The sequence below is a fragment of the Sminthopsis crassicaudata genome, chromosome 2 (assembly GCF_048593235.1).
Source record: "Sminthopsis crassicaudata isolate SCR6 chromosome 2, ASM4859323v1, whole genome shotgun sequence".
Taxonomy (NCBI): domain Eukaryota; kingdom Metazoa; phylum Chordata; class Mammalia; order Dasyuromorphia; family Dasyuridae; genus Sminthopsis; species Sminthopsis crassicaudata.
The window spans coordinates 398,513,979-398,526,976 of NC_133618.1; the positions used below are offsets into that span (position 1 = coordinate 398,513,979).

The window sequence follows — 12,998 nt, forward strand, 5'->3', positions numbered from 1 at the left end:
GGGGGGAGGCATCTTGATAAGACAGTATCTGATATTGTTAGATTGGAATGGGGAGAGGCATTCTGTTATTCTAAAATATAAGATCTTTTATCCTTATCAAATATTCTGATGATTAAGAGAGAGGGGTGGTTTTGCAGGATTGAGCGAAACAATCGAGGCAGAACAATTCAGGGAAACCAAAGCAGGACAATTTAGGGAAACTGAATCAGGATGATAAAGAGAACTGTGGCACAATAAAACATGGTAGAAATATATGTTAAATCCAATATATGCATACAATTATCTTGCCGCATGAGAAAAATCAAATCAAACCATTTTTAAAAAGAGAGAGAGAAGCAAAATAAAATGCAAGCAAACAACAACAAAAAGAGTGAAAATGCTCAGTTTCCTCAATCCTCTCTCTGGATATAGATGGCTGTCCACATCAAAATCATTGGAACTGGTTTGAATCATCTCATTGTTGAAGAGAACCATATCCATCAGAATTGATCATTGTATAATCTTGTTGTTGAAGTGTATAATGATCTCCTGATTCTGATCATTTCACTCAGCATCAGTTCATGTAAGTCTCTCCAGACCTTTCTGAACTCATCTTGCTGATTGTTTCTTATAGAACAATAATATTCTATAACATTCATATACCACAATTTACCCAACCATTCTCTACTACAAAGAGGGCTGCCACAAGCACTAATCTTTTATGTTTATTTATTTCTGTTCATTTTTTACTCTCTTACATTAATGAATTTCCTTATTTTTCCAGTATCAGATAGTTTTCAAATAATTATTTTATAATATATTGTATTACATTTGATAGTGATAGTCTCCACTTGATAGTTTTCTTTTTCATCATTCTTCACATTTTTGTCTATTTATCTATCCACTTCCTATTTTCTTTTGATTTTATTTAATTCCTTAAAATAGCCTATTGGTGTGTTATTTGATATTACATTTATGTAAACTTTACAAGTATTTACATTTTTGTGTTTGTTGTACTTTCCATGAAGAGAAGATAAAAGAAGATATCCCTCCATTTGTTAGGTTCTTTCTTGAGTTTTATCCAAATAATTTTGAAGCCTTTTTTTTTTTTAGGTGTCTTGCATATATTGATAAGTTAATTCCCAAATATTGGATACATTTTGTTGTTACCATAAATACTACTTCTCTATCAGTTTCTTTTAATTCTTGGTAGTGACATATAGAAATTCAGGGATTTCTTTTATTTTGGAGGTTATCTTATATCAAAGCATCCTAGAAAATATATTCATTAGTGATTCTTGCATCTATCACCAAACTTGTACCAAAAATGAACAGTAAGAACTAGCTACCATGCCTTTGAAAACTGTAGAAGTCTTTCATGACCTCTTCTCTACCAGAACCTTTTTACTCCTGAAGGAAAGGGACAACTTTTCAGAACTAAAGTACCTAATTAGCTCCCAGATATGAGCAGATTGCAACATAATAGAAACAAGGAATTTCATAAAGAAAAGTGTAAAGGTTATTATCAAATTATTGTGTAATCAGTATTAGGAAGGGGCAGAACAGAGCCTGTCCAAGAATAAGGTAGCTATAAATAAAGTAATGACAAATTCTTTTAATTTAGATAGAAAGGGAAGGTTTCTTAAGAATTAAATTGTAGGTGGTAGAAGTTTGGGTTAATCTTTTCAAGATGTATTTGATCTAAACAGTTCGTTTTCATCCCCTGAATGTAAAAGAGGTTGAAGCTAGGGAGTTATCTGCAGATTTCCCTGAAGCAAACTCTAAAAACAAATAAAAGATCCTTCCCATTTGCTGATGCCTCTGCTCTTGGCAACAAGAAGGTTCAGATGGAAAAGGCTCCCTTCACCTGGAGACCCAGTATTATATTGGAGTCCTGAGAGAAGTTGAAGGCTGTGACCAATCCAATAGAAACCAGAAAACATGGGGAACTGAAACTTCCTAATTAATAACTCCTCATCTGATGATCCCAAGTTATTGTTATAACTGGTTGGTACCTCTTTGACCAGAAGTTTGAATGATTAAATCCAAAGCCAACTCTAGATTTGACTCTTCTAGCAAAAGAATTCCCAGATGCTGTAGGTTTCCTCTCTTTCCCAGATGTTACCAAAGGAAGGCCAATAAGGAAAGAGAGAGAAAAAAAAAATTATTAAAAAAAAAAAAAGAAACAAAGAAACAAAGAAATGTGAAACCAGAAGGAAAAAGTGGGCTGATCACATTTGGCAGCTGATGGCTCGGTGAATAGAATGCTGGGTCTGGAGTGAGGAAGACCTGGTTTTTGCCATTTGCTAGATGTGTGTTCTTGGGAAGTCACTTAACTGCTTCCTGCTTTAGTTTCCTTATCAATAAAATGGAGATGATAATGGTACCTTCCTCTTAAGGTTGTTGTGAGGATCAAATGAGATAATATTTGTAAAGTACTTACTTCAGTGCCTGGCACAAAGTTAAACAACACATAAATATTAGTTACTTTTATTATTGTTGTTGTGAGCCAGTGATAACTGATGGTATTCATTGGTATTTATACGATGACAAGAATCCTGAGTATGGAACCTGTGAAGTGAACTTGTGGGAAGACAGAAAGATAAAAGGATAGGATGAATAGGTGGTAGCTTCCATTTTTAGAGTGATACCCATATGGAAGAAATCACCCATCCACTGGAGTGCTGGGATTATGAAACAGTACAATCTCCAAAAAGAGCCTGTTTTCAGCAAATACTATTTTTCTACTGTTTTTTTTATCTTCTCTGTTTTTCTCTTTTTTTAAGCTTTTTTTTTTTTTTTTAATACTTTTTGATGTCTTTCTGCTCTCTGAAAGTAGTTCATTCAGTTAATATGTATATGAATGAACAATAGGCAATTTAGGGAGATGACAAATATATAAAGAGTTTGTGCTACCTTCTGGCACAACACCTCTGACATAGCACCTTGGCAAGTATAATTCACTTGGAGCAGCTCTTAAGGATGAAGATCAATTTTGTTTTGCCTTTATAGTTCTGGTATCTTGAGAAGATCTGAAACAACTATACTTCAGTTAAAACAATCTGCTTGTCAAGAAACAGACCCATTAAGTTGGTAATGTGTGAAAAAAAAGAAAACTTGGAAATAAGAAAATGATGCTTCTCTATGATGGATTTTTTAAAAGAACTGTAAGCAAATAAACAGAATTTTTAATAATTGATACTCTGTACATGAGTATATGTTTATGGGTATATATACATGTATATAAATATATTTAAAGGTAAGAAAACCTTAATGCACAATTGAAACATTAGAATAATACAGAGAGTCAGGCTGCCTGTGGGTGTGTATAATATACTTATCAAAATATAGTTTGGTTTTTAAAATTTTGAAATTTAGTCATTATTTTGTCTGTTTGAGTGTTGGGTTTTTTTTAACCTTCTTTCTAGATCCGATCTTTCTTGAGCAGCAAGATAACTTATTAATATGTAAACATATATTGTATTTAACATATACTTTAACATATTTAACATGTATTGGACTACCTGCCATCTAGGAGAAGGGGTGAGGGGAAGGAGGGGAAAAGTTGGAACAAAAAGTTTTGCAAAGGTCAATGTTGAAAAACTACCCATGCTTATGTTTTGTAAATAAAAAGCTATTTTAAAAAAGGGGGGTTGATGATTATTTTTTAAATAGAAGCCAGGAGAAACAATTAGATAAAATACTTGGATTTTTAAAATATTATTTTAACTAAATCATTTCTCCTGGGTCATATATAGCTTCTTCTTGAGTCAAAAAGAAATAAACTTCCAGGAGAATTCAGCCTCTTAGCTTCCCAAAAATTGTGGGAAAGTATTATAATTCTAGTTTTTTTTTTTTTTAATGCCTTATTAATTTTAGAAAACATGAAGTGGTGGATAAAAAGTATATTTTGTTCATGTTTGTCATGGGAAAACTTTTATCCTTTTTTCAAAGTGATTTTGATGCTAGTTGTACAGAAATTGATTTTAGTACTTCTTAAGGTCTCACATGAGACTATTTTGTTTTGTAGCCAGTGGTGGATGGCAAGAACCTGAAAATCCTCACACACAAAGGGTAAGTAAAGGAATCAAAGAAAGGAAAAGAAGATAGACAAATGAAAGTGTTTCCATTAGATTAGTCTGGGAAACTTGAAACTGACTTCAATCAATCCAGATGCCTTAATAAGCATTTTCTATGTACCATTATATTTTTCTAGGGTTTTTGTTTGTTTGTTTTGTTTTGTTTTTAAACTGAAAAGCTTATTTGTTTTTTCCTAACTGAATTCAGGAGAAAAATATTTAGTTTAATTGAACTCTCAACTCTATAAAAACTTAAAACACATATGATAACTATTCCGTTTTTGTAAGGACTATCCCATGAGAAAGGAATGAGACTTGTTTTACTTCATTGACTACAGAGAGCAGAACTTAAAGCAACAAGTAGAAATCATAAGGCCAATTTTGATCAATATAAGGGAAAGCTTCCTGATAATGAAAGTTGTCCAAAAAATGCAATGGTATGCTTTTGAGGTAGTGAGTTTCTCTTCACTGGAGATTTTCAATTAGAGAGATTGAAACTCTCTTGTCAGGTATATTATAAAGTCTAGTACCAAATTATATTGAAGTTGTATAGATTATGTCTTGTCTGAAATTCTATGGTTCTATAGTTTTATTATTTTATTGCCATATGGACACAGCCCTTCAAATACAAAAGATGAAATCCAAGAAAAAAAAGTTAAGCCCTTTGTAGTAATGTCTTAAATAGTTAAATGTCTTGCCTGTGTTGGAGTGTTATAAAATGTTTAGGGCTGTTCAGTATGCTGTAGTGGAAAACCCTGGGTGTAAAATTAGAGAATCCTTTCATGATCTTAGATAAGTCTCATCTTTAAAATGAAGGGGTTAGTCTAGATGACTTTTGCTCTGGATCTAGAATTAATATCTCTGACATTAAGAATGTCTTTTTCCTTCCAAAACTGGTTAAGCAAAAATATTTCATCAATTTATGAATTGTCTTTGTTTTGTTGTTTGTTTTGGCTCGGCAATGGTTAACTTAAATGGTTTGACTTAAAGCCTATCACCTATCGTTAGAAATAAGTTCATGACCAAACAAGAAATAGAGACATTTCTGGGAGGCAAAATGGGTAAGTTTGATTGCATAACATTAAAGAGTTTTTGAACAAACAAAAAAACCATTCCAGCTAAAATTAGAAGAAAAGCAGTAAGCTGCCCAAAAAAAAAAAATCTGTTCAGCAAGTTTCTCCGATTAAGATCTCATGTCTTAAATATATAGATAAATGACCCAAATTTCTAAGAAAAAGAGCTATTCCCCAATTGATAAATGGTCAAAGGATATGAATAGACAATTTTTGGAGGAAGAAATCAAAGCTTCCAATAATCATGTGAAAAATTGTTTAAAATTATTAATAATTAGAGAAATGAAGATCAAAATAACTATGAAATGGCAAATGCTGAAGAGGATGTGGGGGAAATAGATATAATAATGCACTGATGGGGGAATCTGGGTTCAGCCATTCTAGAAAACAATCTGTAACTATGCCAAAAGATCTCTAAAATGGCATATCCTTTGACTCAGCAATACCACTACTAGATCTGTCACAAAGAGATCAAAGGAAAGGGAAAGAGACCTATTTATACAAAAAAAATTGAAACTTATTTTGGATGATCTCATAAAATTTAATTAGAAATAATTACCTTTTTTGCCTGAGAGGCAAAAATAATCTAATGAAAAATTAAGAGCAGAAATTTTATATTGAAATGTCTTCTAGCACCAGTACAGTATATTGAAATATGTATAAATTAAATAGCTAAAGGTAGAAAAATTAACATAATGTAGTATATTTTTACTAATGTCTTGATATTTCCATATCTGCTTATGATAAAATTTAGTACTAAAGTCTAAAAAAATAAGCTTAATTATGAAAAGGAACACTGGGAAAAGAGTAAACTCTAGTATAGTTGTCAGTACAGTGTTAAAATTAGGAATTTAGGAATTTAGAAATGTTGGTTGGTGTATTATGGATTGGGGAACTGCTGTTTTATTTATCAATGCTTGAGTAGTTGGTTATTGATTTCCTGCAGATGAACAAACTGGTTGAATATTACCAGCAACTGGCTCAGAAGGAGAAAGTAGAACGAGATCGTAAAAAGTTGGCCCGGCGTCGAAACTACATGCCACTGGCATTTTCAGTGAGTTTTTTGGTTTGTGATTCACTAATCAGTGCCTATGAAGAGAGTCTGTAAAGGAGAGTATCCAGATAGGATATTGCAAGGTTTCATATAAAGAGTTTCATGTCCTTCATTTTAAAAATTAATAATTTTGGATGACTCCTTTTCATATTTCCCCAGTTCAGCAGCTTTTTATTATCTTAAATAGTTTCTGAGAGAGACTTATGATTCTTTCCCATTCATTATTTCCTTCTCAGTAGTAAATGTATAACTTCATTCATATAACCTTTAATTCACAGTTATCACTCAGATACTTGTAGCTTCTCAGCTTTAACATCATCAAAAATCTTTTTATAATTTCCCATCTTCCCTTAATTTTTGGAACACTGCCTTTAACAGTGAAAGAAATAGATGGGAGAACAGTCAGTTTATGAGGGCAGAGTTTTCAAAAACTGAATGATGTCATTTTTTTTTCTTTATCATCTTATCTGGTGAGAAACTGTCACTTGAACAGTGAGAGTCAAATAAGATTTAGTGCTGTCATTGCTATGATGCAACTTAAATTTTCTGACAAGGAGCTCCTATTTCCAGAATTATAGTATATTGCTATCCTGATAAAGGCATGTAAGGAATTCACATGAGAATCTACATGACAAATTCACATCAGAATTAGAAAATAGTTCATCCCCACTGAAAATTTATGGCTGGATAATTTGTTAAATATGTTTTGATTGGAATGGTGAATGCTATTTTTGTCTATTTTCCATAGCATCAATCAGCTATTATAATTTGCTAAGGATCCACAATTATAAATTCCTTGCCAAAGTCTTAAATTGATAATCTTTGTGAATTGATCTGGGTGAATAAGTCACTTTTGAAACCAAACATAGACCTTAAAAAAATTTAATACACTTGATATTTTTCCAACTTTGCTATGTAATCTGCCTACTCTATGAGTTTGCTTTTGTCTTATTGCTACATTTTTTTGTCTCTGTTGCATCCTACTGCTATTTGGGGGCTCTCCACAGCAACACACTATTCATGTAGTGGTAAGTGTACTTTCATGGTTTTTTGCTGGTATTAAAGCTCTTGAAAAAGGGCTTTTGAAAAAGACCCTAGATCACTTGGGTTCTAGTTGGTCACTAGCTCATGTGTCAAATAATACCACCTCTCATGTCTTAGAAGTACCTAGACTGGTAGAATAGCTAGAATTAAATTCACTTTCACAATGCTGGAATAGTTTTAGTACTTATAGATAATACTTTTATAAACTAGAAAAAATAGCTTTATGGGGAAAGACTACATTTCATTTCATTAAAGTGAGCTTCTTTAGTTTGCTTTCCTTTGCTTACTTTTTGCGCTTCTCACACTTTCTCAAAAATAATCCTTTCTTTTGATAAGTAGGACAAACTGAAAATAAATATCTTGAAACTTTTTCTCATCTAGGACAAATATGGTCTTGGAACCAGACTTCAGAGACCACGAGCTGGAGCTCCTATCAGTACCCTTGCAGGACTTTCGTAAGTTGGACATTAAAATGTCATTGATGAGCAAGACAGATATTATCCAGAAGACTCTGGGAAGGGGAGAAAATTCCAATAGGAGTTGTCACACACACACACATATAAAAAAAAAAAAGAAACAAATTACATACTTAGAAACAGAAAATGTTATTAACTTTAAAAAGTGAAGTTAATGGGGGTATTCATTAAACAGAAGTTTTGGTGCTTTAATTCCATATGTTACTAGATAACTCAATAAGCTGCTATTTTCCATTATTTAGCCTTAAGGAAGGAGAAGATCAAAAAGAAATCAAGATTGAGCCAGCACAAGCTGTGGAAGAAGTGGAGCCTCTTCCTGAGGACTACTATACAAGACCAGTAAATCTAACAGAGGGTACTGGATTTTGCTATTTGTTTCCAACTTATTTTGAATTTAGCTTTTATTAGTCATGTTCTGTTTACTGTGTAGCATTATTGGTTTGTTGTCAGCAGTAAAATGATCACAAAACATGTTAAATCAATGTAATTTTTTAAGAGGTAAAAGAATCTTTGTTTCTAGTCATCTGTTTTTAAGCAATAGTCTTAAAAGAGACAATTAATAAAACCAATGATGACCTTTTTATTTTAGTGATGATTATTTTATAATTGTTGATCAAATGTTATATTTAAACAACTTAAAGTAAATTTAAATTTCTCTTTTGCATCCCCAGTGACTACCTTGCATCAGCGGCTCTTACAGCCTGACTTCCAACCAATTTGTGCTTCCCAGCTCTATCCTCGACACAAACATCTACTGATCAAACGATCCCTGCGCTGTCGAGTAAGAATTGCCATTTTTTAGTAGAGTAACTAGAACAAACTAAGACTGAATAGTATTTAATAATTCTGAAATAGGCAATACACATGTCATGTCTTGGACACAGACATTCAACTCCACAAATTTAAGCATTGTTTTTTTTGTTTTTTTTTTGCATTGCAGTTTGCTTTGTAAAGAAAATGGCAACTGAGATAGACTTTGAAGGCAGAGGTGTAAGAAAAAAGCATTCTAGGCAGTAAGTAGGGAGAGTGTGTGCAAAGGCCTAGAAGAAGAAAAGGATAGTACAGTAAAGGGGGACCTAAAGTAGTACATTTTGACTGGAATGTACAATCCATGAAGAGTAGTTTATAGGTGATAAAATGAGAAAGGGCTTTGAATGCTGGACTGAGGAGGAACATGGAGTCACTGAAGCCTTTTTAGGTATGGTGACTGTCGTATTTTTTCTTTGTCAGCAGTGTGAAGGAGGGACTGGAGAAGCTCTAGAGACTTAAGGACAGAGAGACTGATTAGGAAGGCTTTGATATAATCCAGATGACATAATGAAAGCTTCAAAAGTTATGATAGAATTTTGCTCCTTATATAACACTTCATTCAACTCTGTGCTCTCCTATGTCATGGGTGACCTCTTTTTTTATTCAGCCAAGTCCATCAGCTCTGCTCCTCTGAATCTCTCAATGTCTTCATCCATCTTTTCTTCTTTCTCCCTAATTACATAAGAAGACTAACTTTCTTCACCAATAAAACTCAGTGCTATCCTCCATCTCCTCTTTCTTGGCTCTTCCTTCAAGAGCCCTGCAAACAAATTCAGGTCTCCTCTATCCCAAAATAACTTTCCTTCAGTCTATTATCTGTCTCAAGTTATATATTCTCACCTCTTGCTTCTTCACTGCAAAACTTCTAGATAAACTGTGCTACCCCTGCTGATTCTATTGCTTTTTCTTCATCAGTTAATTGAAATACCTCTTTAGGGTCAATAGCAACTTTTATTGCTGAGTTCTGTGGTCTCTTTTCTGTCCCTGCTATCAGCATTTGTCACTACCTCTTCCTCACTGATGTTTTCTTATGTTTGATCATTCCTAATGTCATTTTGGTTTGATCCCAATCTTCCTTCTGCCCTTAAAATCTAGATATTTTCCTAAATCTGTTCTCTTGTTGTAATCATCTACATTCTCTTTTGATAATTTTCATTCAATCCTTTGACTTTACTTATCATTTTTATGCAGATGACTCCCAAATTTTTATGTCTATCTTTAACATGTATGTAATCAGTATCCCATTGTTGCCTTACATGTAGTTCTTTATCTTCTCTCCAAATCTGCCCTGCCTCCTCACTTCTTTATTTCTTTTTTTTCTCATTTGAGCACTTTTATTTTTCAAAAGTTCTTTTTTTTTTTTTTTTTAGAATTTTTTTCCCACAGTATATATGCATGAGTAATTTTTTTTTTTTATATTATCCCTTGTATTCATTTTTCCAAATTATCCCCCCTTCCCTCCACTCCCTCCCCCCGAGGACAGGCAATCCCATACATTTTACCTGTGTTACAATATAACCTAGATACAATATATGTGTGTAAATACCATTTTCTTGTTGCACATTAAATATTAGATTCCGAAGGTATAAGTAACCTGGGTAGATAGACAGTAGTGCTAACAATTTACATTCACTTCCCAGTGTTCCTTCTCTGGGTGTAGTTATTTCTGTCCATCATTGATCAACTGGAAGTGAGTTGGATCTTCTTTATGTTGAAGATATCCACTTCCATCAGAATACATCTTCATACAGCATTGAAGTGTACAGCGATCTTCTGGTTCTGTTCATTTTACTCAGCATCAGTTGATGTAAGTCTCTCCAAGCCTCTCTGTATTCCTCCTGCTGGTCATTTCTTACAGAGCAATAATATTCCATAACCTTCATATACTATAATTTACCCAACCATTCTCCAATTGATGGGCATCCATTCATCTTCCAGTTTCTCACTTCTTTATTTCTTTTGATGATTCCCCCATCTTCTCACTGATTAGGACTCAAAACTTTAACATTATCTTTGATTTTCTTTTCCTTTCCTGTCTCCTTCCCTTCCCACCTCATCCTCAGTTGCTAGTTCATTTTTACTTTCACCCTATTTAAAAAAAAAAAAAAAAAGTTCTCTCCTTCCCATTCCTATCAGCCTAGTTTATCTTATCTCTTCTTGCTTAAGACTTTCATAGTAACCTCCTGATTTGTCTCCTTAACTCCAGACTAATCTTTTTCTAATCTATCCTTCAGACTACTGCTCCAAAAAGTCTTCCTAATCTATTCCTGTGATAACATTTCTATCCAAAAATCTTTAGTGATTCTCCTTTGCCTGTGGAATAAAATAAGAACTGATCATCCTCTCTAATATCCTTCACAGTCTAGCTTCAGACATTTCTAGCATAAACTCCTGTCATTCCTCTTAATATATTAGATCCATATTCTAGCCAATTTGGACTTGTCACTTCCATCTCTTTGCTTTTACTCACATCATCTTCCATTCTGAGAATGGATTCAGTCCCTTCTTTCTTTTCCCTCAAAGCCCACCTCAAGAGCCACTTCTTTTATGTAATCTTCTCTGATATCTTCCTCTCTCATCCTCTTCTCTACAATTGAAAATAGCCTTTCTGGATATTACAGATAAGACAGATGCAAGTATTTTTATTATACATTCTAGACCCAAATTTCCTTTTTTGTGTGTCTTCGTTATTTGAGTCCACTGACTCCTTTCACTAGATTTCATTAGAGTGTAAACAGCTTGAAAGTAGGCTCTGTGAAATCTTTGTATCCCTACATCTGAATGTTAATAAATGTTTGCTGAATTGAAAGTGTGTAAATAAATGCTTTTGTTATTTTGGAGCATAACAAGAATTCAAGAGATTTGGACTCTTAATTCCTTCTCTGCTAATAGCTCAGTCTGAATGGCCAAATAATTCTAGGTCACTGAGCCTTTGTTTCCTTATCACATTTATGTTCCCCTTGTTAATTTCTATCACTTTGTCTTTCTGTATAGCTTAAGTATTTTTTGTGTATCAATGTAATCATTTTAGAATGTATATTCTTAGAAAGCAGATGCTAGAGTAAAAAACATAATGCTAGGTGCATATGTGTGTTATTTCATAGTAATGGTTGGATTTTGATAATTTTATTCTTTTAATTTTGGAAATTTTTCAGATACAACCCTCATCTCAAATGCATCGCTTTTACTGTATTTATTACTTTATTGAAAGCTAGTAAATTCTGCTCTTGATGAAAATAACAGTGCTATAAGCAAGGAGAGCTCATTTTTCTGGGATGTACATTAAATATCTGGCTTTTTCCTTTTTTAGAAATGTGAACATAATTTGAGTAAACCAGAGTTCAATCCAACATCCATCAAATTCAAAATCCAGCTTGTTGCTGTGTGAGTATTTTGATGTGTTATTTTCTGAATAAAATGGCCTTTTCTTTATGGTTAAAAAAGTTCAGTTTGGGATTGGGTTTTCTTTTTTAATGATCTTCCTAATTTTTGTGGATATTTTCTAGATTTAACTAGCTAAAATAAAAACCAGCTGTAAAAATAAGAGAATTATATATATTTTTTAATTGTAAACTTTAAACAAATTTTTTATTTTATTTTATTTTATTTTTTAAGGATTCAGTGTTGTATGATGAAAAGTATACTAAACTTCCAGTTAGGAAGAATTAGATTTCTATCTAGGGCTCTTTCTTATAAGTTCTGTTTTTAGGCAAATCATTTAATATATCTGGACTTCAATTGCTTTATCAATAAAATGGACATAATATCTGCTCTATTATTTCAGGATCTATTTGCTCTATTATTTCACAGGGCAAAGTCATAAATATGAAAATGCTTTCAGAAATACAGAATGTTGTGTAGTAAATGTGGTGGATAGAGAGCAGGCCAAGTCCTGATTCAAGTCCTACCTCTGACATCTATTGGCTTTGTCACTCTGACAAACTCACTTCACTCTTCAGTGTACCTCAGACAACTTTGAAATGAATAGTTGCTGATCTGTGCTAGAGAGGAATTTCCTTATCCATAGTTTTCCACACCAATGAAATCACAAGTCTGCAGACAAAAAATTTTTTTGTAATTATTTAATTCTGGATCCTTGGTAGGCTGTGGGAGAGGTGTGGAAATGTCAGAATTAAATCTAGGAAGAGTGTTTTTCCAATTTTAACATCCATTTAAATAGACAAAGTCTATAATGTCAGTTTTCTATTTAGGACTGACTCTTGCCCTTGCTCTGATCAATATGTGCAAATGCCCAAGTGTTTGAATTAGAGCTGGGCAGATTAGATACACACAGCAGTTTCAAATGATGTGGTTATAACTGAAAGATTAGGCTGCCCCTAAGTTGCAGCTACCCCTAATATACCCCTATGTGATCACATGATTAACTGTAATAGAATTCTTTATGGTATTTCAACAATAGCTTCTCATAGCACTTATATTTTTTTTAAATTCTAAACTCTAAACAAAAATTATAGCTGTTTAC

The 12,998-nt window shown here is 33.0% G+C and overlaps 1 protein-coding gene across 3 annotated transcripts in view; it reads left to right on the plus strand.

Annotated features, from left to right (window-relative positions):
- Nucleotides 1-12,998, plus strand: part of DCTN4 (dynactin subunit 4) — a 45,744-nt gene that overhangs the window by 23,261 nt on the left and 9,485 nt on the right. For 2 of the 3 annotated variants that reach the window (XM_074291787.1, XM_074291785.1), the window contains exons 4-10: nt 4,010-4,053; nt 6,078-6,185; nt 7,193-7,213; nt 7,611-7,684; nt 7,948-8,060; nt 8,377-8,486; nt 11,826-11,899. In XM_074291787.1, coding sequence (XP_074147888.1) covers nt 4,010-4,053; nt 6,078-6,185; nt 7,193-7,213; nt 7,611-7,684; nt 7,948-8,060; nt 8,377-8,486; nt 11,826-11,899 — 544 coding nt within the window. The remainder of the gene's footprint in view (nt 1-4,009; nt 4,054-6,077; nt 6,186-7,192; nt 7,214-7,610; nt 7,685-7,947; nt 8,061-8,376; nt 8,487-11,825; nt 11,900-12,998) is intronic. The other variant, XM_074291786.1, reaches the window with a different exon arrangement.